At 41.8% G+C, this 27,822-nt stretch overlaps 1 protein-coding gene across 5 annotated transcripts in view; it reads right to left on the bottom strand.

The window, feature by feature from the left end:
* Mmd (monocyte to macrophage differentiation associated) overlaps window positions 1–27,822 on the bottom strand; it is a 98,345-nt gene that overhangs the window by 46,415 nt on the left and 24,108 nt on the right. For 4 of the 5 annotated variants that reach the window (XM_048788647.1, XM_015495446.2, XM_048788657.1 and 1 more), the window contains one exon: window positions 22,396–24,274. The exons of the other annotated variant lie outside the window; for it this stretch is intronic. In XM_048788647.1, coding sequence (XP_048644604.1) covers window positions 24,074–24,274 — 201 coding nt within the window. In that variant the 3' untranslated portion in view covers window positions 22,396–24,073. Of the gene's footprint in view, window positions 1–22,395; window positions 24,275–27,822 lie in introns of those variants that run through there. 5 annotated transcript variants of the gene reach the window in all.

Genomic DNA, 27,822 nt, shown 5'->3' with positions numbered 1-27,822 from the left:
GACCCAGCTGGGCCAGAGCTGGGACTTACATAGAGCATCCTTGCTCTCCTCCTACCCTCCTGTTTCCTGTAGAAGCCTCCCATTGGCTGGAATAAGCAATCAGAGGGTAAATGAGCAAGTGGTAATGCATGTGAGCCAGCTTCTCAAAACACAGAGCAGGAGGAAGAAGTTCAGAGAGCATATCTGTATGCACAGAGGAAAGATGCCTACACAGGCTGTAATAAGAATCCAGAGAGGCAGTGTCAAAACCAGAGAAGGAGAGAGAGAGAGAGAGAGAGAGAGAGAGAGAGAGAGAGAGAGAGAGAGAGAGAAACGCTAGAGCAAGTCCCAGAATCTGAAGGCCGAAGAACTAGGTGGAGAGAAGATGGATGTTCTAGTTGAAGAACAAAGAGAACATTTGCCCTTCTTCTATCTTTTTGTTCTATCTGGGCCCTCAATGTACAGGATGAGGGCCACGCACATGAATTGAGGGTAGATATTCTTTACTTGTGTACTGATTCGGTGCTGATCTCTTCCAGAGACACCCTTACAGACGCACTCCAAAATTATGTTCTCCCAGTTATCTAAGCATCCTGTAGCCCAGACAGGTTGACACATAAAATTGATCATCTCAGAGCTCAAGCTGACTTCAGAGTTATAATAGGAATCCTAGGCATCGTGAGGCACCCATTTGAAGCGATCTGTCTTTAATTTTGAGGATCAGCCATTGGTTCCATTTTGTAGTTTTTCTACAACTGTTCATTTTGTGAGGTAAATGTGAAGAACAGAGAGAAGGACAAAATTGTTAAAGGTAGTGGCAAGGGTGTAGATGATACTGATGAATCAGGAATTATTGGTCATAAAGATATAAGTGATGTTAAGAGAGGGCAGACAGACCAAAGTAGGGAAAAAGAAGTTCAACTAATCAGTCTAATAGGGTGGAAGTTTTCATGAGGATAAAGAATTCCTGGCAGGAAAGAAAGATGTGGTCTGAAAATTACCTATGCAAAATCGCAACTTTGGAAGAGTGAAGGTATGTGGAGATGACAACACCCTGGGTGTGATCATGAGTATGTGAGACGAGATGGAGGTGAAAAGGTCATTGAGTTAACTCACAGGTGCTGGGTGAAGAGCTCACCTGCAGCAGAAGTTAATTAAGATTGATGGTGTGAATTGCAAGAGTCGGGGACCATAAACCAGGTCCTAAGTTCTTTTTTTTATTTTTTTAAAGAGAGAGAGAGAATTTTAATATTTATTTTTTTAGTTTTCGGCAGACACAACATCTTTGTTTGTATGTGGTGCTGAGGATCGAACCCGGGCCGCATACATGCCAGGCGAGCGCGCTACCGCTTGAGCCACATCCCCAGCCCAGGTCCTAAGTTCTTAAGTGAAGGAGAGAGACTGATAATTAAAGAAGAGGGAGGTAATGCAGCACAGCATGAACTTCAAAGGAACTGGGTTTATTGTTGTGGTGGTTTCTTTTTGACAAGAGGACAGAGAAATAATTGTCTGGGAGTAGCAATGGTGAACCAAGAGGATCCTCATTCTACCATCTGACCTTGAGCTGTGGGAGAGGAAGAAGATTGTTCTTTCATGCTGCTATAAAAAAATACCACAAATTGGGTAGCTTAGGAACAACAGAAATTCATTTCATCACAGTTCTAGAGATTGGAAAGCACAAGATCAAGGTGCTTGGTGAATTTGGTGTCTGGTGAGGGCCCCTTCACCATAGATGGCGCCTTTTCTCTGTGTCTGGTGGAAGGAACAAATAGGCTTCTTTAGTAAGTGTAGTAATCCCATTCAGGAGGGCTCTGCTCTTATGCTTTAATAACTTCCTTTTATCTTAATATTATCATCTTGAGGTCTAGGATTTCAACATATAAATTGGGGGGAGGGGCACAAACATTCAGGTCATACCAGAGGATACACAGTTACCTGGGATTTTACCCTGGCCGAGGAGATATCAGAAATAGTCAAAGAAGTGTTTGGGAATATAAGTGCGTTTGCCCATCACTTAGTAGGCTCTTGGTGGCAGAGTTGGAGGGAAAGGAAGTGTAAAGGGCTGGTTAGATGAGGGGATGTTTTAAAACCAAGCAAATTAAAATTTTAATTTTAAAATTTTAAAAACCAAGCAAATTAAAATTTTTACTGCATGCACATCACATAGAGTACTAATCTCCAGGATATATATAAAGAATTCAAAAACTTACCTCCCCCCCAAAAATACAAATAACCCAATCAATAAATGGGCTAAAGAACTGAACAGATACTTCTCAGAAGAAGAAATACAATCCATCAACAAATATATGAAAAAATGTTCAACATCTCTAGCAATTAAAGAAATGCAAATCAAGAGTACTCTAAGATTTCATCTCACTTCAGGTAGAATGGCAGTTATACAAGCAATAGTAAGTGTTGACAAGGATGTGGGTGGAAAAGGTACACTCATACATTGCTGGTGGGACTGCAAATTGGTACAACCAATCTGGAAAGCAGTGTGGAGATGCCTTAGAAAACTCAGAATGGAACCACCATTTAACCCAGCTATCCGACTCCTCGGTCTATACCCAAAGGAATTAAAAACAGCATACTACAGTGACACAGTCACTTCAATGTTTACAGCAGCACAATTCACAATTACTAAACTGTGGAACCAAACTAGATGCCCTTCAATAGATGAATGGATAAAGAATATTACTCAGCATTAAAAGAGAATAAAATCATGGCATCTGCAGGTAAATGGATGGAGCTGGAGAATATCATGCTAAGTGAAGATAGCCAATCCCAAAAAACTAAACGCTAAATGTTTTCTCTGATATGTGGATGCTGATCCATAATGGGCATGGGAGGAATGGAGGAACTTTGGATAGGGCAAAAGGCAGGGGAAATGGGGGTAGGAAAGATAGTGGAATGAGATGGACATCATTACCCTAGGTACATGTACGAAGACACAAATGGTGTGACTCTACTTTGTGCACAACCAGAGAAATGAAAAACTATGCTCCATTTGTGTACTATGACTTGAAATGCATTCTGCTACCATGTACAACTAATTAGAACAAATGAATAAATTAATTTAAAAAAGCAAATTAGCAGGTGGCTCCGTAAATACCTTAATATAACAACATTTATAAATGATATACATTTATATGTATATAAAAACTCTCCTCCCACTCCTTAGTCAAATAACTACAGTGAATCCCACCGGCCTCTGATGTGATTTTATTTTTAGCATTTTAAATGGCTTCCTCTGTTCTTGTCTTGGGCCCCGCACTGGTGGTTTGTGGCTTTGATTCTGTTCAGCTCAGCTGGAAAACAAACCATTAGGAAATGCATTTGGGCCTCACTCTGTGCCCAGCAGCAACGACAACAACGAAAAAGAATATCTATTTCATTAGCACCAGGACCTGAGGAGAGGTGGGAAATATCTGGAAATAAACGTCCAGCAGGACTGGAAGAGATAGCAGCCAAGCCTCCCAAATTTAATTTTATTTCTTTCCAGATCTCATCTAAATCAAAGCTGCTAGACCAGATAAGGCTGTCTGGTTAAGATGCTAAAATTGATATGCAGATTAAAGGTAATCTGAGGAGGACTTTCTCAGGTGGAAAAGAGGCAAATCAAAGGGAGTGCTGATGCTCCCAAAGAAAATGAGAACAGGAGAGGGTGCTAGAGAAAATGATGTAAATGAACAGAGAGAGGCTGTGCTCATGTATGCAGGTGTGACCTGCCTATCAGTGGAATCAGAACTGGGGCCAGCCATCTGCTGCCCTGGATACATGACAAGCCATTTGTAATGACCCAGCTTTTGATGAGCTTAGCAAGAGCATGTTGGGATCAGAGGAAACTAGCTCATCCCAGGAAACACTTAAAGCCATTCCCTGGAGACTTATTTAAAGCTATACATTGACAATTTAGATGAAATAATGTATCCAACCTGCCTAGCACATTTATGAAGGCTATTTTCTTTCTACTTCAATTGTTATAAGAATAGAAAAGAAAACTGGACAACACACATTGCTCCAAGTAGTTATTCTTTCCACCCTTCAATTATAAAATTTCAATTCTTAAAATAGGAAGAGTATTTTGCTATTTTTGGTTCTTCAAATCCACTCTCTGCATAGCATGGAATTCTATGTGAAGGGAGTCTTTCTTTGACCCTCATTCAATAGGGAAGCAGCTTCACCTAGAAAGTGGTCTCATGACAATAATAATTATCCTCATGGAGATGCCACTGTGGGCCAATCAAGTGGCATGCTTGGCAGACCCTACCCATTTTACCATCAATTCTGTGAGAGGTAAGGGTACCCCAATTTTTTAGATGAAGAAAGGGAAGCTCAGGAAGTTTTTGTGACTTAGCAAAAAAAAAATTACTAATGATAAATTCACAAATAAAAGCTTCTGTTTATTTTGTGTCATTGATGGAACATAAGTCATTGGTGATTAGAATCAGAAGAAGGATTTTGAAACTCTGTGAAATATTTTACCTAATCCTAGGTCCCTATGAGGCATATGGTTAAAATGACGAGTATAAATTCATGCCTATCATATTTTTCTTGAACACTGATGATTCTGATCAAAATTCTAGGGAATCTGTCCCTAGAATCTGTCTCTCTTCTCAGTTCCCACTGTCTCTGGACAATCTCACTACCACTAAAATACTGGCTTTAACTGCACTTAGAAGAGCACCCAACCTAATAGACACTTAATAAATGCTTGCTGAATGAATAAATAATCAATACCTGAGCTCATACCCCTTTTACCATGCCACACTCCCTTCCACATATCGAAAGGACGGCAGTTAAAAGTTAAAATGCCAAAGAATTAGATGCTCTTCTAATGGTCACATCATGGCAATCTCCCCAAAGCTCCAGGAGTGGGATGGGCACTCTGTCTTGCCATGTCTTCCTTCTCTAAAGGTGATGAGACACACCTTGCAGTGCACCCCACAAGAGCATTTAGAAACAGACGACTTGTAAGTTCTGGTGATTATTGTCATTCTCTGTTTCCCTTAACCCCTCTGAACTTTGGTTTCCTCATCTCTAGACGGGAATCTGTTAGGATTTGGATACGTGGTGTCCCCCACAAATTCATGTGTGAGAAAATGCCATGAAAGCTTAGAGGTAGCTGGGCCTGGTGGCACATTCCTGTAGTCCCAGTGGCTTGGGAGGCTGAAGCAGGAGGTTCGCAAGGTCAAATGGAGCCTCAACAACTTAGTGAGGCCCTGAGCAAGTTAGGGAGACCCCGTCTCAAAATTAATAAACAGGCTGGGATGTGACTCAGTGATTAAGTGCCCAATCCCTGGTTGGGAGGGAAGAAGAAGAAAGGTGAGAGGTAAAATGATTGGGTCATGAAAGCCTTAACCAAATCAATTCTTTAATTCGCTTGATTGGATTATCTGGGTGGTGTCTACATCCTGGTAGCATGTGGCTGGAGGAGGTAGGTCACTGGGGGTGTGCCTTTGAGGTTTTTGTTTCCTGGTGAGCAGAACTCTCTTTGCTTCTTTATTGACATGTCCTGCTTTCCTCCACCACACTCTTCCACCATGTTCTGCCTCACTTAGGGACCCGAGTTAACCACATATGGACTTAGACCTCTGAAACCATGAGCCAAATAAACCTTCCTCCTCTGTCTTATTCTTGTCAGGTTTGTTTGTCATAGTGGTAGAAAATCTGACTGAAATAGGATTATAAAACCTGCTCTCCTCTTAGGGATATAATGATCGAATGCACTAAGAGATGGGTGCAACATTCTTATAAACTGTGACGAATTCAGCGAACCTACGGCCTTCAGTCTGAGATGATAATTTGTTATAAGAGGGGGATCATCTCCTTTATCCAAGAGCCCATACTGCCTAAAGAGGCATATGAAGCCTGGATGAGGTGCAGGAATGAGGTCCCTGGTGAAGACATTGACTTCCTGTCCTGTTGCCCTCATTGCACCATATTCCTAAAGGGAGAAGACACTGCCTTTCTCTCCAATATGTGCCAACCAGTCACTACCTCTGGCTCCGCTATCACCTTGAGATCTTTCTGCATATAGTCCACTAGAAAAGATCTTGGGAGTTCAAAATGGGACTACAAAGCAGGAACCACATTGTCAAATCACTGGGTCTTCAGCTAAACATCATGGAGCAGGTGTAAGTTGCACTGATTGAACAGAACACTTGCTGAGCTGGATCCTCTCCACCCATTTCTGTCTCCTAACAGCAAGAGCATCCGAGGACTGGAATGAAATCAGGAAGGCAGATGGTGATGCACTGGAGAAGAGGCCTCCTCCTCGGAGTTGGCTTCCAAGGGGGCGAGATGATAGTTTCACCAGGTTAGTGTGGGTATCCATAAACACAGGAGCCTGCCTTGATTCTTGTCTGCAACCCTGGCATCCTGCAGGTGTTCCTCACATCGCTAAGGCCTGAGAGGAGAAGGCAAAGACTTCTGGGAGAGGCTGACAGCAGAGAGTGCCTAAAGCAGCCATCCTTAGTTTCCTGAGGCTCCAAAGCAGAGTGAGAGAATCCCAAGTTTTCCTGGGTCTCCAAGAAGTGCATGAGAGAGAAGCAACCCATGGATCTTGATGATGAAGCTGATGGACAGGTAACCACACCTGAGGATCAGGCAGAGGGCAGCTTAATGGTGACAGATGATACCCAGGTATCAGATGGCTCTCCACCTTTAATGCCTTTTCAGTACATGAGGCTTAGAACTCAGACAGAGTCTTAAGGGGCATGGAGACTTTTACAGAGATTATCAAGTTACAGAAATTACAAAGTAGACATGAATTTCTATACCCATGAGATATATCTCACTCTCTGTGAATAGCTGTTTGTGTGTCTGGAACACCATCAGACCCAACTGAGAAGTGTGTGAAATTGCTCTGAAAATGAGCTGAATTAGAGCCAATATATCCTGGCAAATTGAGGCTGTGTCCCCTCTTCATCGCTCACCTGTGTCACAATCAGGAGGCATGCATGCATGTCTCCATCATTCACTCATGGATTCTCTCAGAAAACATGAGAATTCTGGGTGAACTGTGGAGCTCCACAAATGTGAGTGGGGAGGGGAAGTGGAGCTCTAACACAGTGCCTTGGATTTGCATGTTTTTATTTTTAGCTTTTTGTTTTCTAAAGTTTTACCTATCCTGTCACTCTATCTTCACAGCTCCAACACAAGTGAAGAGAAGAAGATGGTGTTAACCTCGCTGTACAGGTGATGAAAAGGAGAGAGACACTGAGATGTGACCAGAGTGACACAAAAAGTTAGGGCAGAGCTAGGGGCAAAAAAAAAAAAAAAAATCCCTCTGTTCTTGACTCTGTGTTACATGCATCCAGGTAGAAGGACATGGGAACACATGTTGGGTTAAAATTGCCATCAGCTCCCGGAGGTCAAAGCTAGAAAAATTGGGGCAACAAAAGAAATCAAGCAGTAGAAGATGATACTCCAAAGAATATGATCAAAATTCATGGGTCTCTACTGATAGATATAAATAGAAGAGAATAGCCAAACTTCCCTGCAGAAGAATTACAAATGATTTTTACCTGCTCAAGGAGGGAGTTGTGGGCTGTGCATAGTAATGTCTTTCAGACGAGGGGGAGGGGGGAAAAGGAAGAGGAGGAGAGGGGAAGGGAGAAGGAGGAGGAGAAGAAAGAAGAAGGAGGAGGAGGAGGAGGAAGTGGAGAAGAAGAGGAAAAGGNGAGAGAGAGAGAGAGAGAGAGAGAGAGAGAGAGAGAGAGACTCCTCTGATACTCAGGGTAAGTTTGCATCGTGAGTGTTCCTGTAAAATTAAAAAGCAGTTTACAAGTATACAGTTGGTAAAGGTACAGAGTAAACATTTCCATTTACAAAAATAAGGCAGGGAAAGAAGGAATAGGACCAAAGCAAGACCCAAATCCAGATGGACAAATAATTCCTGTAGCTCCTCATCCAGCATCCAGGCCATATGGCATTGGCCTTTCTGTTGACTCTCTTTGGGTCCTGTAGCTTTCTTTGGTGGATTTTCCACACTATTGGCATTTCTTAATCTTGGCGGACTCCACTGCAGCTTTGACTTCCTCTTCACATTTCCACACATTGCCCTCTCAGGGGCATCCAACAGAGACACTGAGCCTGGGGCACTTTGCCTGGCCTCCCACGCCTTCCTTTGAAATCCTGGTGGAAGCATCCATGACCTCCTAACTCTAGCATCTTGCGTTCCTGAAGAACCAGTATCACATGGTTGGCACCAAGGTCTCCCACCATCTCAAGCAGTAGCCAAGCTTCCAGGGACCCTGGCTGCAGTAGCCTCTGAGTGCCTGGGTGGCTGAGCATGTTGAAAAAACTTCCTCAGCCCCTTTATGCAAGAAAGGTACCCCATGGCTCTCTTCTCAAGAGGATTTTTACTATTACTTCCTTGAGTCTGAGATGAATATGATCTTTCCAGTTACTGAGATGCCCTCAAGCCCTTTCTTATTGTCTCTGGACAAAGTCTTTAGCATTTCTTCAGTGGCAGTAAAGTCTTTAGCAGCAGTAACTTCCTTAGCCCCAGTTTTACTCCCACCTTTCAATTTCAAGTTTTTCAAATCTTTTTGCTCTGCATTCTGAAATTTGGCTAAAAGCTGCCAGCATTATCCATGTCACCACCTGAATGCTATGCTGTCTAGAAATATCTTCTGCCAGATCAAGAAGTTCATCACTTTTTTGCGGGGGGTGGGATACTGGGGATTGAACTGAGGGGCACTCAGCCACTAAGCCACATTCCCATCACTATTTTTTTTTTGTATTTTATTTAAAGACAAGGTCTCACTGAGATGCTTAGTGCCTTGCTTTTTGCTGAGGCTGGCTTTGAACTTTAGATCCTTCTGATTCCATCTCCCCAACCACTGGGATTACAGGTGTGCACCACCGCACCTGGCCAAGAAGTCCATCACTTTTAAAATCAGCCTCAAAGAAAGTCTCAAGACATGGGTAAAATGCAGACAACTTCTCAGCCAGAACGTAATACAAATGGTCTCTAATCCAATTATCAATAGCGTCCTTCTTTTCCTCCAAATCCTCTTGAGCTCTGCCTTCACTGTCCATGGTCCTATTGTCATTCTGGTCTTCTGAGCTCGCACCAGAATCGGCCATAAGCTCTACTGACAACAATATAAAGCATTTCCAACTTGCACTGCCAAAACATCTCAAAATTTCTCCAGCCAATTCCAAAAAGCTCCAAATGCTGACGATGATCATGATGATGATGATGGTCAGGTGGGTCACAGTAACAACCCCACTCATGGTACCAATTTCTGTTTTAGTAAGCCTTTTCGCTGCTGTGGCTAAAAGATCTGACCAGAACAATTGTAGAGAAGAAAAAGTTTATTTGAGGGCTCATAGTTTCAGAGGTCTCTGTCCATAGGCAGCTAGCTCCATTCCTCAGACTTGAGGTGAGACTGAACATAATGACAGAAGAGTATGGTGGAGGGAAACAGTTTACATAATGATCAGAAAGCAGACACAGAAAGAGAGAGAGACTCCACTTGCCAGACACCAAATATATATCCTTCAAAGCCATGCCCCCACTGACCTACCTCCTGAAGCCACACCCTACCCACGTTCAGCCACCACTCAGTTAATCCCATCATGGTATTAATTCACTGATTGGGTTAAGGCTCTCATAACCAGATAATTTCTCCTCTAAACCATCTTGCATTGTCTCACACATGTGCTTTTTGGAGGACACCTCACACGCAAACTATAACATTTGCTCACCTAACAATAAGATCTATAATTTAGGTGAGCTTCACATTTCAATAGTATACATTGGCTTATCCATAGCATGAAGGACTCAATTTTTCATTCTTTTGTTCTCTTTTCTGCATTGATGGTTTTAACTAAAACTACTCTCAGAGTATTGAGATGGCTGCCAGCAGCAAGGAGAGCTCTTGCCTCCTTGCTCACAATGGTTATTATGGGGAGGGCACTGACAAAACCAAAGTCACAACCCATGACCTTGACCACACCTACCTCTAGTCTCTTGCCAGTCCCTAAGTCTGAATTATTCCTGTTAACATTTGAAATGTTTATTAGTACTTTGTGTTATTTATTTTTTATGTTTGTTTGTTTATAGTCAGTTCTACCTCTTAAATATAAGTTCCATTAGATCATGGGTTTCATCTTGGTCACCATAGGTCCCTAAGTCACTCTTTCTAAGGAAACTAAGTCCCTTCCTCAGTCCATAAGAATGAATCTGCTGCAAAGATTCCTCAATTTCTGCCTCCTTTCTATGCCCATACTGCCTCCTGCCTGAGTCCTGACTATTGGGCAGGGGTGCTGCCAATCAGGGTTTTCCTGGAATAAGAAAACCATAGGTGTCCCTGGGGGAGTGTCAATTGAAAACAGTCTGAGTTGGTATAGTCTGGGTGGAAAACAGGACTGGTGACTAGAAAAGCCTGGGTAGAGATGGAGACAAGACTGATGCAAGAATTGTTCTTTAAGTAAGGAGGAAGAGTGGTGGTAATAGCAAGGTTAGTAGACAAATAGGTGAAAAACAAGATGGTATAAGGAGAGCAGTTCAGGATTAAATTTGAATAGGAGACAGGCATAGCAGAGCTCCTTCTGTCAACATTCCTGAGCAGAGTAACCATACTTTTACATGTTGATGTTCCATGAGTACTATAAAATAATAGTCCTTCATATTTCAAGAGCATTTTATAACTTATAGAACTTGCTCTCAGACATTATCTCCTCTCACTGTCACAGCCATTCCATGGTGGTTGGCTTGAGTATTCCCATTCTATAACTGGAGAAACCAAGTTTCAGAGCAACTACCCAAACAACACACAGCTAGGAATATCTGGATGCAGGTATACCCCTACAAATCCTGAGCTCATTTTCCCTCAGTTGAATTGGAAATTGGGCTAATGTCCTGAGATGGCAATAAATTTAAATCCCTTTAGGCTACGTTTTCTGTTTTTCTTCCTTCCTTCCTTCCTTCCTTCCTTCCTTCCTTCCTTCCTTCCTTCCTTCCTTCCTTTCTTTCTTTCTTTTTTTGCTGTTGTTTAGAGTTTGGCTGCTATAAACTTTTATATATATGTGAAATTTTCCATTATAAAAAGCTTTTACAATTTAAAAGACCAGAGTTAAGTTGCTTGGTCAGCTCCTGGCTCTGCAAAGAGGAGGTCAGGCCCCAAGGAAGTCAGGTGCTGAAAGGTTTGAGCTTCAGAGCCTGAAGATTTGACTTTAAAAAAAGAAGAAGGAACATGTGGGAATAAGGAATACAGAAAATCATATGAATGCTCAAACAGCTAAAAAAATAAAAATAAAATAAAGGCACCAAGGAATGATTTGTTCCCTCCGGGTTTTATATTCTCTTGCCAGGTCTTTTAATTATGTTCCTATTCTTTTTTTCTCAAATTTAATTTTCCCCCAGACTTAAATAAAGAACAGATGATGCCTCATAGAGGACTTGGTAAAATAGCCTTTCCAAGTTATTCTGCCTGAATTCAGGTCCTGGCTTGTTCTACAATTCACTGTGTGATCTTGGGTTATTAACCTCGCAGGAGGTTCTTTCTCTCAACTGTATCATAGGATTTAGAACATTTGCCACCCAATGGTCTCCCAAGAAAACTGAGAGGGGGCAGAATGACAGCCATGAAGGTGTTGGAAAATTTCCAAAGAGGGATACCTGAGGTTGGGTCCCTATAGACCAATGCCCTGGCTGTTCTAAGTTGACAGAGCCTCAGTGATCCAGGTAGCTGAGAAACAACCTCAGATCTTCTGAATCCCATCATATTTCTGCTAATCTAAGATGTCTCCTGGTTTGCCTGGTTGTTTTGACACAATTTTCATCTCAAAAAGTGTTGCCAGTTTGCTCTAATGCATCAGGAAAGAGTATTCTGGAAAGAGACGTAGTCAGTCCTTGATTGTCCAAGCTAAGGGGCAGAACGCAATTTGAGAGAGCAGATAATCTCAAGGAGTGTGAATAATTTTAATTCAGCATTGTGATAATAAAGCTTTACCTTCTTAATTTTGTTCTGCTCAGGCTCAACTTTGCAGGATGGAAGGAAGAGGTGGACATTCTATGGTGGAAAGAAGGTCAGCTGAAGTTAAGCCTGCCTCAAGATTTTCCTCTTTGCTGTCACTTTGAAGGACTTCAGTACACATGCTGATGGCTCATTTACAGCCTGGTGTCCCTGTTTCTTGTCTTCTCAGTGCCACTGCTACTGTTGACCATCAAGTCTTCATTCATTCAAAAATAGATTCCTACAGATCAAGAACTTCTTAAGGATCAGAAGTACAAAAATCAGAACTCTTCTTCACCTTGAGATCTGCTGAGGGAAAGAGGGGAGTAAACTACAGTGTAATTTGTGACTAGCAACATGGGATGTATTAGGAAGAGCCAGTTCTAAGTTTAGGGTGGCCAGAAAAGAGTTTTGGGAGGTAACACTTGAAATTGAACTTGAAAAATAAGTAGTAACATTTAGGTGGGTGGATAAAGGTGAAAAATGAGCAAAGTCATGCAGGCAAGGAAAAACATTGGAATATTTGAGGAACAGCAAACAGTTTGATGGGCTATTGAGCAATAAGAGATGAATCCAAACAGGTCATCTGGGGTCAGATCCAGCACTAAGCTTAGCCTGAAGGAGAAAGGGAGCCACTTCAGAGAACTGAATCAGATTCTCATTTTAGAAAGCATGCCCTGGCAGACATGTTCCATGAAAGGTGTGTGAGTATGAAGGAGTGGGATGGACAGAAGCAGAGACCTGTTGGAACGATCACAATAAACCAACTGAGAATGGTTCAGGACCTTAACCAAGGCAGTGTCTATGGAGAAGGTGAAGGTCTAGAGAGAGAACTGAACTGAGAGTACAAGGGACTTGGGGGCTATGGAATGTGGGGAATACATGTGAGGGAGAGGAAAAGTCTAGAATAACTTCCAGTTTAGGTGATTGCATGGATATTCAGGCTGTTGGTCTACATAGGATACATAGCAGGAAGATCAGGTTTGGGTAAAAGGGTGATATATTTAGCTTGGAAAATACTGACTTTGAGGTGGATATGGTGGGACATCTATATGGAAAAAGCCCAAAAGTAAATGACTTGAAGGATCTGGAAGTCAGGGGAGAGGCTGGGGTTGCAGACCCTCACCATAAATGTCAATGAGATTGCCAAGGGAGATTGGGAGGGGGAGAAGAAGAGAGTAAAGGAGAGACACCAATCTGTGTCTCTGTGCAGGAGGAGCCAGGTAAGAAGACTGAGGAAGAGGTTAGAAATATACTAGGAAAACCAGAAGGCAGTGGTATTGTGATAGTAGGAGCAAATGTGACTCCATTTTGTTTTATAACTTCATCCTGTAAAACAACCATGCCAAGTAGAAGAGTCATGACTGGAGCAAGATGTTCTTTTCCTTTTGCTATAGAAACCTTTAAGAACACTGAACTACCTAATGGGGTATTGTTTCTGTAGCTAGGGTAACGGGGCTCTGTTTCTGTAACTGGGGTGACTGGGCTAACTGTGATTGGTTAGGCTTCCCTCCGCTTGACTGCACTGTCCCGCTTCTGTAACCTGGCTTGCTTGCATTGGCTAGACCCCCTGAACATCCCTTTTGCGGTTTTCAGGCTTATAAGGAGGGCCCTTGCAATTGTTTGGGGATGATCAGGGGAACAGCCTTATGTTCTGGTCAGGCGCCACCGGTGTGCTTCAATAAAGGCTTGATTCGATTATACGTGAGTGGTCTGGAAGTCAGTTTATGAAACCCTGGGACGAAACTTTAACTATAACATTATCAGGGAGACCTGGGATGAGGGGAGGTTTAAGAAAGGTGAGGAGACAATGTCATCTAGTTCTTCAGTGGGATACATATGATGATGACCAAAGCTGGGGACAAGAGAGAGATGGTAGAGTAAGTCCCAAGCAGCTGATGTGCTTAAGGAAGAGCCTTAGATGGCAGAGTTGTCTTTTCCCGCCCACGTCCCCCGTGGGCGGTGGGAATGGGGTTCCCCTGGGTGGAATGGGCTGGCTGAGAAATAAAACTGTGGAAAAAAGCCCACAGAACACACACACACACACACACACACACACACACACACAAAAGTAGTTTCAAAAGCAGTGGCAGGACAGGCAAGCTGAGGGATGGAGCTTCTAGACAAAATGGAGCCCGCACCTGTTTTATTTATATCGGGAAACATCAAAGAGATTTTCTAGAATCTTCTTTTCCAGAAAAGGTTAAAGGTGGGCTGCTCAGTTCCAAATGGTTATGCCCATCTCCGGAGCTACTATGAGGGACCTTCCTAGAAGAGCGGAGGGACAGGTCCCATGTATTGGGCAATCTGTCACTGTGGGACAGCAGCCACAGAAAGTTCCCGATGCCAGGCCTATCTCTCCCTGGCTACCATGCCCAGAGAAGATCCTCCTGTATTTCAAGGATGGCTTCCCGCAGTCTTTCTTTCACTAATAGAAGATGAAAGGAAATTTCTATGAGGGCAAACTGCCTGGGCCCCCTGGTCCTAATTTCTAGCCAAGGACTTTTTCATATTCATCAGAGCACCTCTGTGTCAGTCAGCTTTTCAGTGCTGTGGCAAAAACACCTGACATTAACTACTTAGGGATGGAAAAGTTTATTTTGGCTCATGGTTTCAGTCTATGGTCAGCCTGATCCATTTCTCTGGGCCTCAGGTGAGGCAGAACTTCATGACAGAAAGGTGTGGAGGAGGAAAGCTGCTTGGCTTGTAGGGGGGACAGGGGGAGGGGGAGAGAGAGGGAGAGAGAGAGAGAGAGAGAGAGAGAGGAGAGGAGGGGCCAGGGATAAGACACAGTCTCCTAGGGCACATCCCAAGTGACCTACTTCCTCCAACTATGCTCCACCTGTCTATAGTCTCCACTACCTCCCAATAATAGTCCATTTAAATTATTAACCCATCAAATGGATTAATCTACTGATGAGGTTAGGGATCTCATGAGCCAATCTTTTCCTAAAGGACCCACCTCTGGACATTACTGCATTGGGCCCAGCCTTCAACATATGAGCCTTGGAGGAATATTCCAGATCCCAACCATAATAACCTCTGATGAAAATATAATTGTGACTAATTGACACTCATTCGCTTTCAGGTCCGATGCTAGAGAGAGAGTTTATGCAAATAATCTCAGGGCCGCCCTTTGAGCCAGAAACCTAAATGTCGCACTCAAGAAGAGGAAGTCAAGGCTCAGCAGGGCCAAGGCACCCTCTTGTTTCTCTTCTCTCCTTGTCACCAGATCACACTCCCTAAGACAGATCTGTAGAGAGCCTTTGAGCTCCTCACACTAAACAGAAACAAAGAAGGCATAGGATGCTATCTCTGCCACCAAGGGAGCTATGCAACAGTTACATCAACAATCTAGAGACAGGACTCTGCACAAAGATGCTTTCTTTCAAAGAGCAAAGGACAGCCAGGGGGATGGTATAGGGAGGGAGGAAGGTCAGCCAGAAGGACTGCAGTTTCTGCTCCTGTAACTGAGTGGCAAATCTTCCCCACCCCATCCCCCCACAATAACTAGACTGTCCAAGGTTCTTGGGAACACACTGGTTCACTCTGACCTTTAAGATGGATTATCATTTTCAAATGAACACTTTCGTAGTATTTTCCTATCCTAGGAGGTTCGTGTCTGATTGCTGTCATCTGCATTTTAATAATAAATGAAGAGGCTCAGACATTTGTCGTGGACTCTCAGCTATTTAGAAGCCAGGCCTCAATTTGGTGTTCTGAATGGAGATGCTGAGGTCTTCATAATACCTGGGCATGGACGACTCCACAAAACTCCCACTAATAACTGCCCCCCATGTGAGCCGGCGGGCTCACAGTGGCTTATGAGGCCTTAGGCACTCGGTCATTCAGTACCAAGATAAATTCAGTTAAAGGAAAAATAACTTGTGCCACTTGTTAAGGGCGGAAAGGCAGACTTTATTCAGGGAGATTCCTGCAACAAATGCTGAAGGCAACAAGGAAAAGTGGGGAAGGATAACCAAGGAGCAGTAGCTGGGTCAGAGGAAAATTACTGTGAAGGACCAGCAAGGCCAACGCTTCTTGCTGAAGGCAGGCAGGGTGATATTAAGGGGGAGGTGTAGGAATTGGATCCACCATCAAGGGTGGGAAATTTTCACTAAAATGACCAAGTAGGAGTCTTGCTAAAACTGAAATAAACAGGTAACAGAGCCAAAGGTCAGGGACTAGTCAGAAAGACTTAGAGGAGCCTGATTCAACTCTGATCAAGGGAGGGAGTCCTTGTCACCTCCCTGACCTCAGTGCTAAGAAGATTCTCCCCTTGCCCAAAATACTCACTTCAGGGCCTTGGCCCCAGGCTCTCTCCAGCTCAGGTCTGGTGTTTCCTGTGGCCTCTGCCTGGAGGCCTTTCCCAGTGGGCACCTGGGGGACCCAGGCCTTTGCCTCTCAGCTCTTTACTCAATACCCCCTTCTTCATGAGGCCGTCCACACACTGCTGCTCATGCGCACACACCTGCCCAGTCCTGGGCATTCTCTGTGCCTCTTTCCTGTTCTGTTCTCCTCCCTGGTACTTAGCATTATCTAACACACTGTATATTTTACTTACTTATTACCTGTTTCCTCCTCTCTAGAATGTCCGACCCATGAGACAAGGCACTTGCGTCTCCTTTGTTCACCACCTTAACCTCAACACCTGGAAAAGCATCTGGCACCTGGGAGCACACCTGAACACATTGGCAGTCTGGATAAAGGGTTCCTTCCACAAATATCCTCAGATCTTGATCATCTATGTCAACAGCAAAGGATGATAATTCCCAGTGATGGATGACCCACTCATGATGTCTTGTATTTCCCCCCAATTTTAATACAGTAACACAGGATATTAACAAAGCTGTTCCTATGCCTCATGAAGAAAGGGGTATTCAGAGTTCAGATGAGCCATAAAATATTGGCCGTCTATAAAAATGTTATGGAGGTCCACGGTTGTGAGAGGAAGAAAAAGGAAGTCCAGAAATATTGAGATGAAGAAACCCTTCTAGGATTCGGTTTGCTGCAAAAGAATGCACATGGATACAAGATCACCTTCCTTGCTCCCTAAAATAACAGATGAGTCAATATATAAAACATGAAGCATGGGCTGGGCCCTTAGTGGGAATGTAATCACTATTCACTCTCAGTATCATCTCCCCTCCAGTCATCCTGTGCCGCATTCTTCCAAGTGCACCCCATGCCGTTCCAGAACCCTGCTGCTTCCTATGCCTGAAACGCCCTCTTTCCCCTACCCTGCCTCTGCATGCTGCGCCCTCACTTCTTGTCTCCCTGGCAATGGCTCACTCACCCTTCAAGTCTCAACTGAAACACTGCTTCTGCAGGGAGATCTACCTTATTCATTACTGTACCCCCAAATCATAAATGTGACATAGCATACGACTGGGGTGAATGATGGAGGGACCACAGGCACCCCAGGCACCGTATGAAAGGAAGGAAAACTTCTCAGCCCAGGCACGTGTTTTTCATTCATCATCCATCCTTTGCCTGGGACAAAAAAGTAAACCTCCTTCCGATGAACTTGACATACTTAAAAGTGCAGCTACAGAAGAGGATGAGTCATTCTTGCATGAGGGTTATTCATTTGAGGGAAAAGGTCACTATGGGTTCCTTTAAATAATAAGCCACTTTTTGCTCTCAAAAATAAGAGCCAGCTGGCCAAGGTGGGATACATCTGTAATCCCAGCAGCTGAGGAGGATAAGACAGGAGGATTTCAAGTTTGAAGCCAGCCTCAGCAATTTAGCAAGGCCCTAAGCAACATGGGGTGACTCTGTCTCAAAACAAAATAAAACAAAACAAAACAAAAAAGTGCTGGAGATATAGCTCAGTCATAAAGCTCCCATGGGTTCAATCCCTGATATATTAAAAAAAAAAAAAAAAGAGCCAATTTTCAGATTGGTAACTCATTTCAGCAGATGCATCATCAATGCATTGCACAAAGTAAGGCTCCTATGTTGAAAACCTGGGTGTCTGCAGCACTTTCTGCTTGCCTACACACGCTGCTGTGTTTGCTGGCCACAGGCATCTATGAGATGCCAACAGAGCTACAAAAGCGTACAAAGGTATCTGATTCAGATTAAGGGATTGGGGCAGGTTAGCATGTAGGTTGAGCAACAGGCAGTTTCGTCTTTTCTTTCATTCTAGCATCCCCAATGCCTGGACCAGTCCCAGGCACATAGTTGACACCCAACAAACCTTTGTTGAATGAATGAATGTGTGAATCAGGGCCCCTACAACATCACTGAGAAAGAAACAAGGTATCATAGTACTGTAGTAGGAAGGAATTCTTTAATAAGTCACTAAAGATCGGTTAGGTGGGTGACTAGCCCAAGAGGCATGCTCAGGTAATAACAGATGGTGACCAAATGGCCCAGAGTGTGGATCTGGCTAACTGAAGGCCCTTTGTTTTTGTAAGTGGAATACGCAGCTCCCACCTGGGCACAAAAAGACTCGCTCCAGTTTCCTCTTTTCTCCTGGATATTCAACTTCTGATCGTTTGCTTAGATGTCAGAAAATTATGAGAAATCTGGGGTAATCACATGCTTCAGTTGCACTATGGCCATTGTTTGATCCAAGGCCATTTTTAAGAGCTAGAAAATGCAGATCCCTTCAGGTGTGTCTACATGAAAAATCTCCCCAGGTAGGCTATAGCTCTAATTTTAAAAGCTTGGCCATATGCAAAGGAAGCACTTGAACATTTTCTCGATTGCCAGTCATATACCACAATGTAGAAACCAAACAGTTGTGGTATATTTTTTAAACATAATGACAATGCTTGAGGAAGTTGGTATACCCTTTTTGCAGGCAAGAACTGAGACTCAAAGGTAATACTTAAACTTGCCTAACTAAGCTCACTCAGCCAATTTGTCACAGATTGTCTGATTCTACACTGATTTGCAATGCAGCTCACTGATGGGATTCCGAAAATGATTTAAGAGAATCAAATACTTTTGCTGAGAATGTCTTTCTGGCCTTTCCATTGGCCGACAGACTACATGCATTAAGTATGGCCTGGAACAGGGCAGCAAATAACCTGTGGGCTCTCCTAGGAGATTGGGTAGGCTCCAAAGTATATTTCCCCACATTTTCTTCCATAAGCCTCACTAGTCTACTTTGACTTAATGACTTCTGACTGCAGCGAAAGTCTGAGTGATAATGAGCTGTGTAGCAAAGTGAGAAAGTGCTCTGTTGTGCTGAGCTGGCTCCTGATGAGAACAGCTTAACTCCCCTTGCAAAGCAGCTCGAGTGCACAGTGGCACCGCTTCTTGGAAAAATACCATCACTGATGTATTGCAGGGATGTAGGTGGGAATGGCACAGAATGTAAGAACATATTGGCACTGTCTATTTCAAACAGCAAAAGCAGCAGAAAGACATGAATGCAGTAATTCTAACCTTGTTAAAACTGAAAACATTCCCCAGGTCTTCTTGGGAAACTTTATTTTACTTCATGAGGAGGGAGTTGAACCAGCTTCTTTGAGGTCAGTTTTCATTTGGAGATTTTCCTCTTCCACTCTCCATCTAATTGGGCATGTGATGCCATAACCCAAAGATGCAAAAAAAGGATGTTTGGCATGAGCTATATTTTTAGGTCTTTCTCTGGGTGAATCCATTAATGAACCTTTGACCCAGGAACTGAACTCTTGAGAAGGAAAACAGACTCAAAGCTTCCTTAGTTTATTTGGGCTTTGCCACTTACCTTGGGCAAAGAACCCATCCTCTGTGCTTGCTTCCTCATCTGTAAAATGGGGATAGGAAAATCATCTACCTATAATATTTTTTTGTACTGATTAAATGAGACAGAACCCAATTCATAAGTAATACTCAATTTTTTATTATTATCTTTAAACCCCAATCATAAATATGGTCCCTGTAGCATTATTTATAATAATAAAAAAATCTGAAAAAAATCTAAAATTCCAAATTTAAGTGAAGGATTAAGCAAAACAGTCTGTATATTCAGTTCTGAAAAGTGATGGAGCCATTGAAAATTCTGGCTATGTTGCCTAGAGTGTGAAAAGCTCGGGGTCTAATCCTCAGCACAGCACATAAAGGAAAGAGAAAATTCTAGGTATAAAACTCTACAATATTTTTAAATGCTTATAATAAGTGGGGATAATTAGTACTATATAAAATTATATACATGGCATATTTGCAATGTAGAAAATTCTATGAATAGGTGGGAAAGGTTGACAAAAGGCGTACGAAAACATGTCAGGATGAATGGATTCAGTAATTTTTAATTTTCTTGTCTCTATTTTCCAAAGAATTTCATATAGTTATATGATTTTTAGGGTAGAAATGTATGATTTAAAGTTATTACTTTTTTACTATAATCTTCACTAAGGCTCAAGGGTTGCAGAACTAAGTGCTATTTCTATTTATTTTATTATTATGTTCGGAAAAGAAGGACCGAGGGGAAATAGAGTAGGTGAAATAATTTTCCAAGCTTATGAACTGTTGATAGTAGGTTTGATGAAACCTTCAATAAACAAGCTTAACTCTTTCTTATTCAGAGCACACTAATATTCACACCCCAGTTTCCAGTTTCTCATTAGCTTTCCTGTGGTTGCTCCAAATGTTCTGAAAAAGTTGAAGGTCAGGTTCCAGCCAGTCAGTTAGAGCCCAGCTCAGTGCTCATGATGGACGAGATGAACTTGCTGAAAACCAAAATCTGTCTTTCTCAGTCTCTGTCCTCCACAACACCATGCCTAACCACCCTCCATTCTCTCTCTTTTCATTCAAACTGTCCTTACCATGAGCCCAGCGCTACACTCCAAGCTGGCAATAGAGGTGGATGAGACTCAGCCCTGCCTTCCAAGAGTTTGGTTTCAGGACCACACACACACACACACACACATACAAAAAAAAAGAAAGAAAGAAAGAAAGAAAGACAGTAAACACCATCAATGTAATATTACAGGGGCCATGAAGGAGTATCAGGGCTGTAGAATCAAAGAGGAGGACCACTAACCATGTGTGGGGCTCACAACAGAGAGATTTGGTAAGGGCATTCCAGGCCAAGCAACAGCAGGCGCAAAAGCACGGTTACCAAAGTCAGGAAAAAAAAAAAAAAAAAGAGAAAGAGAGGCTGTGAAGTTCACCAGCAGCACTGGTGTCGAGAGGGGTTCAGTTGGGGGAGAGGTCAGTCCACAAGGAATCAGCACGTGAAGAGTAGGCTAAGGGCATTTGGCATGAGTCTTACAGGCTAACAATAACGGAAGTTCTGAAGCTGGGGAGACACATGCTCAGGTTTTATTTCAGGAAGAAAATGCTGGTGTCAGTGTGGAGGACGAGCTTGTTTGAGGGGTGGCAGGGATAGAAATGAGGGAGTAGCTGCAGTAGTCTGAGGACTGCTAGCCAGGGCGTCTTAAGGCCTTGCAGTGGGAAAGGAGGTGAGGAACCTGATCACAGTGTGACTAAGGCAGAGGTGACAGCTTGGTTTACTGCTTGGCTCCTGGGGTTGAGAGAAGAGAAACCAAGGATGGATGGATGGACAGACAGACAATGAACCATGGTGACCATACCATCAACTAAGATGAGAAATTTCAGAGAGATATGTGTGACGGGGGATAAGGAAAGGTAATAACAGGATAAGTGAGCATGCCCGGGGACACTTATGCAGTTGAGTAGAGAGGTCTGGTCCTTAGAAACAGTTTAGGCTGGACATGCTGATCAGGAAGGTGACAGGGCAGCAGTGTGCTCTAGAATTGGAGGAAGTGATCCTGGTGAACTAGAGGTTGGAGTTCATGGGGGATAATATTGCTTCAGAGCATGCAATTCTCAAAATTAGATTGGATGGAGCACTGTCTGAGGGTTTATTGAGGCTCTATGCTGTATGAATAGCGTCTTCTTTTCCAGGCCCACACTCAATCAATTTTCAGTTCAAAAGGTTTTTTGTTTTGTTTTGTTTTTTTAATTTGTTCTTGCTGACTCTTTTCCAGAGTGGTGTACGGTGAACGGGAGGCTCTGGAATGGGACAGACCTGGATTCCTGTCCCAGCTCCCTGATTAAGGATGAAGCCCTTACAATCTCTTTGATCCTAGTTTCTTGCACCAAACATTCAGAGTAGTTAGATTTACAGTATGACGTATGTATGGCTGGTAACAGAAAAGCCTGTGACCTTAGTACTGCAGTGTATCAGATAACTTCAACCAAAAGGCTGCTCTTGGTAAAGAGACATCATCTACAAAACTGTCTTCAGGCCACGACTAGCATATTTTAGATTGATAAGAGTGTTGATTAATGTTTGAGCTGGCCCTGGAATTTCAATTATTAACAGGTAGACTAGAAAGTTCTAAATGAAAGGGCATATTCTTCTTTCCATTATGATTTTTTAAAAAAGGAAATAGTACACAACTTGTAAATGCCAAGATAAACTAAAGATCTCAAATATGCATTATTATTTTCAGAGTCATCTGATTTAGAGACAGTGGAATAAATCCAAGTAACAATTTTATTCTAATCTACAGCATAATTTTTACATACATTTTAGTGGTTTTTGACAGTGTAACTTTTAAGCAGATTTTTAAATCAATCTACAAAAGTTCATATGTTAAAATAAAATATACACAATAAAACAACAGGCATCCAGATGTTCAGAATCATGCAGATAGAGGTGGTCTGGGTGGTGATGTCGCTGGGTACCTTGCCTAATTAAGAACTCATCGGCAAACATCAGTTCTATTCCCCTATAATTTAGAGTTCTAAACATACACACAAAATAAACTCTCTTTTAAAGCTACGTCAGTACAAAATTTGAATTAATAAGCTAATTATCAATTCAACAATTCCACTGAGCAAGTGCATTGCTAGAAAATAGGCAGTATTGGCACCCGAACTAAGGGCAAGGTTATTTCATTTCTTACAACACCAACAAGAGAGGTTAACCAACAAAGCAACTAACACATTAGCTGTAATACAACACACTGAGGAAAAACAAAAATAATATATAAATACTACTCCACTGAGCCAGGATATAACTCATGGACTATAGATACAAGTTTCTACCTGTCAAACAATGCTTTAAATATTTTTGTAGTTTAAAAAAAAAAAAAGTATATCGGGAGATGCAGAGGAAAGGCAGAAATGTGAATTTATAATCTGATTTCACAATTTAAAATGAATATCAAACTGATACTATAAGCTAAGTGACAGTGACCTAACCTGTTGGGCACAGAACAGGCAATAATACCACTCTTCACTGTAATTCATAATGCTCTTGAGAAGTTTTCAGTGGATGGCCAGCCCAACAATACTAGCACAGCACACAGAATACTCATCCACTGTTGAAAGAGACCCTGAAGAAAACATGGCAAAGGCATAGAGAAAAGTTGGATCTTTTGAAAAAGTTAATGATATCAAAATGCTTTTCCATCACTGGTAAGCCAAACCGTGTCAAGTGTATGGCCCAAAGCAGCACTGAATTCAGAGTCAGAGGTTGGCAGAAAAGTTTGGAAAACTGCAGTTTTTAAAAATTGGCAATTTTTCCACACTTCATAAAACTATCAGAAGAGGTATAATGTTTGTTCATTTGTGGAATGTTGACTGCTTGCTGCAAAAATTCACAACATGAATGAGGAACCGCAGAGAGGCAGGTCAATGAAGTATTTTTTAAAAATTTACAAAAAACTAAAGTTTCTATTTAAAAAATAACCATGTTATGCCAAGATGAAACATGGTAAAAAGTAGTGTGAGTTCTGTTCATAATTCTTTACACAGTGAATGGGAAAGTGATAGAAAGAATTTTTTTTTCTTAAAAAGGAAGTTTTGTTATTGCACTGACTTTTATAACGTGACCTACTAATTTAGAAAAATCATGTAGTAAAATCTGTAAAATTAAAATACAAAATTCTGGTTTGTAAACATCAGTTGGCCAAAGTCTATCCAGAGTCCTTCATGATAGTGGAATGGAATGAATAATGAACTCACTGCCTTATTTGTTTGCTGTGAGGGGGGAAATCCAGAACACAGCTTTTAACCTTTCACAGTAATTATATTCAAAAGAAAGTCAGTGCATTGCTTTTTTTTTTTTCCCCTGTGCAATTTTCAGCTCTTACCCCACTCCCAAGTGCCACAGTTGAGATAATACTGTTTGGAGACCTAGTCCAGACTGGTCATAAATGTCGAATAAAGTCTGTAGGACTTCGGTATAAGTATTTCCAAATGGCGTAGTAGTGCACGGCAGCTGCTGTGGCCACAAACAGGTGCCAGATGGCGTGGGCAAAGGGAATGATGCCATCACTCTTGAAGAACACAACTCCCAAGCAATAAATTAAGCCCCCATAGGCAAGTTCCTGAAGTCCGTCGGTGTTATTCTGTCAACAGAGGAAAATAAAATAAAAAGGGTTTGATGTTACTCTGATCTGACAAGCTGCAGAGACAACTATAATTCCCCCTAAGGCTCCTGATTTTTGTAGGCAATAAGAAGCTCAGTGTGAAGAGAGTCCTAATCCGTAAACAGAAACCAAACACTAAAAGGTCCCACACACTCGATGGGTACACCCTTTAGAGTGGCAGTCTTGATTTGAACCATGTCATTACAGGCCCCACATGAAAAAGCAGCACATTCTGCTCATTTATTACATGTTTAAGCAGACTGTAATCACTGCCAGACATACAAGTTCATTGTAATATACAGTGTAATCCTCAGTTCCCATCTTCCCCTTCAAAAGCTCTATGCAGCAGGCCCAAACTCCTTCACTTAAAAAATTTACATCTTGGCCAGTTTTCATTTCCCTTTGACCTCCTCACACACTGCTCTACACTGATTGCTTTTCTGAAACTTCCCCTGCTTATGTGAGCTTAGAGCTTCCTTATGGCTGACACAGGAAATCACAGCCCAAGTGACCTTTAAGATTATAGACCATGTAGAACTAGATATTTCCTAACCTCCTAGGGGTCTCCAGGGCTTTTTGTCTTGGGGGTTGGGTATTTTTTTGGCTGAACAGGAAGTCAAAAGTCTTGTGTGTTTTAGGACAAAAATAAGATGTTGGGCTGTTGTGGATTTTCAAACACATAGGCCCAAGATGAAACTGGCTTGTATGAATGAGAAGGAGAGTGAAGAGAAAGTGCTTAGAAGATGACAAGGGAAAAAGTCAATTCTCTGGATTCCTGAGGCTCAGGTACAGCAAGGCCTTGGGGAGTAGAAACCTAAGCCAGCTCATGGCAGGATCAGATAGGATAGGCGTGTGGCTGTCCTGGAGGCCTGGGGACTGGTGACAGCAGACTTATGAACCTTGGAGCAGTTCCCTGTGGCCAAATCTGCCAGAAGCTTGGATTCAGACACCTGCTCTATGTGGGTCCTAAAGGCAAGGACAATGACAGATGAGTATGAGCTAAGGACCAGGTGTGAGGCCAGGTGAGCAATCCTATCTTCAAAGTTCACAGGAGCCATTTTTGCAGGATTGAAGATGGGGAAGGCACCAACCCATGTTGACTGATATCAGATTTCTTCTTATACTTGGCAAGAAGGGACTTTAGCCAGATTTTTACTTAAGTAAAAACAAAAACAAAATCAATGTATCACACACATCTATAACTTCCTCAAGGTTACAGAGAAACTAATACCCATTATACAAAATTCTGTGTGTGTATATTAGGAGCACTTTTCTAGAAGAGGGCAAAAGCCTTTGTCAGATTCACAAAGGGACACAGGACCCCCAAGTGGCAAGAGTTACTCATCTAATAAAAGTTGATTTTGAAATATTTAGTTAATAGTTCCTCAAGACACCCCATTTACTTTATCAACTTTCAAAGACAAGAACATAGGCAACTCTAAAACAAAGTGTTTTCGTCATTATTATTACTACATGCCAGGTGCTTTTTGAAGCACTTCCATGTATTTACTCATTTTGATCTCCACAAAACCCCTATATTAAGTATTGTTATAAACTCCACTTTACAAATGAGAAAACTAAAACAGAGGGGTTAAATAATTTGCTCATAGCTACATAGCTTTCAAATGTCAGAGTCAGAATTTGAACTAAGCTGGTCTGGTTTTTGAACTTTCATTTTGTGGGGGCAGGCAGGGGTATTAATTTCTTGATGACTAATTTACAAAGCAATGCATAGATCTTAAGTGAACGGTATGACTTTTGATAAATGTACACATCCACGTGACCCCAAAACCCCCAAAGTTCACTGGCACCCTTTCAGTCCTGTAGACCTCCAGCTACCAAGGCAAGCACTGTTGCTACACTAACACATACCAAGTCCAATTCCTCCAGAATTTCACATAAGTGGGGTTTTATATACATTTCTGTCTCTGGTTTCTTGTCTGCTCAATGTTTTTTCTGAAATCCACACATGTACTAGCATATATTCATGTATCCCTTTTTATTGCTTAGTAGTCCAGTGATTTACTTAACACAATTTGTCTACTGATTATTTCCATTTGGGGGCTACTATGAATAAAACTAACATTTACATTATTGCCCAAGTCTTTTTATAGATGTAAGTTTTCATTTCTGTTGGGTGATATCTGTTGAATCACAGGATTAATATGTTTAATTTTATAAGAAAGAAAGCAATTTTCTGAAGTGATTATATCATTTTATACTTTCCCAACAACATATTAAGGGGTTCCAGTTTTCTGGGTCTTTTTAATTATAGCCATTCCACAAGGTTTGTAGTTGTAGTTCACTGGGGTTTTAATTTTCACTTTCCTGATGACTAATGATACTGAACACCTTTTCAAAGCCTTACTGAATATTTTTTTGGGTGTATAAGTATGTGTTTTTGTGTGTGTGTATACACACATATAGCATGTGTGTGTGTGAAACGACTATGCAAGTCTTTTACCCAATTTTCTAGATTATCCTTTCATTATTGATTTGAATATATGTGGGTGTGTGTACATATATTATATAAATCAATAATTTATACACACATGCATCCATACACACACACACATTTCTTAAACCATCACCAACACAAGCAACTGAAGTAGCACAGGTCCTTCCTGGTGCTGCTTAGGCTGCTTACCACCAATTGTTAGGTTTCCTTTTCATTATTACTCAGTTCAAATACCCATGGGTTTATTTACAAATATTTGGGGATTTTCTGTATCTTTTCTGCTGCATGATTTCAATTCTTTGCAATTATATTTTTAGGATGTATTCCTTTGTCAGATATGGAGAACGCAAATATTTCCTCCCAGTGTGTGGCTTTTTTCATTTCCTTAATAGTGTCTTCTGATGAGCAATACTTTTAGCAAATAAGCTCAACTTGTTTTTTTCTTGGTTATTCTATGACCCAAGAAATTGGTGCCCAACCCCAAACTGTAATGACAAGGTGCCCCCATGTTCTTTAAAGTTTCTAGGGTTTCTAGAAACTTTATAGTGTTGGCTTTATAATTAGGTCTATGAGACACCTCAAATTAATTTCTGTGTATGGTGTGAAATTGAAGTTCATATTTGTTGAAAAGACTTCCCTTGCCCACTGTACTCCTTTATACATGTATTTACTCTTTTATTTCAATTTTGCATCCTACTACTTTGCTAAATTTGCTTCTCAGATCCTATTAACTTTTTGTAGATCCTTTAAGATTTCCTATACATGAACAATACCATCTGTGAATAAAGATGGTTCTATCTATTCTCTTCCACTCTGTGTGCCTTTTAATTCTTTTCTCCCCTTACTGCATGGCTAGAAGCTCAGTTCAATGCTAAACATAAGTAGCAAGAGCAGACATCGTTGCCTGTTCTCAATCATTCAGTCTTTCACCATTAGTTATGTCATTACCTGGCAGGTTTTTTATAGAAGAGATTTATGAAGTTTCCAAGTTTTCTGAGAATTTCTTTCAAACCATGAATACTGAATTTTGCCAAATGCTTTTCTTGCATCTACTGAAATGACCAATGTT

This window comes from Marmota marmota, unplaced genomic scaffold, assembly GCF_001458135.2.
Source record: "Marmota marmota marmota unplaced genomic scaffold, marMar, whole genome shotgun sequence".
Lineage (NCBI taxonomy): Eukaryota > Metazoa > Chordata > Mammalia > Rodentia > Sciuridae > Marmota > Marmota marmota.
This window is presented reverse-complemented; position numbering and strand designations above follow the sequence as displayed.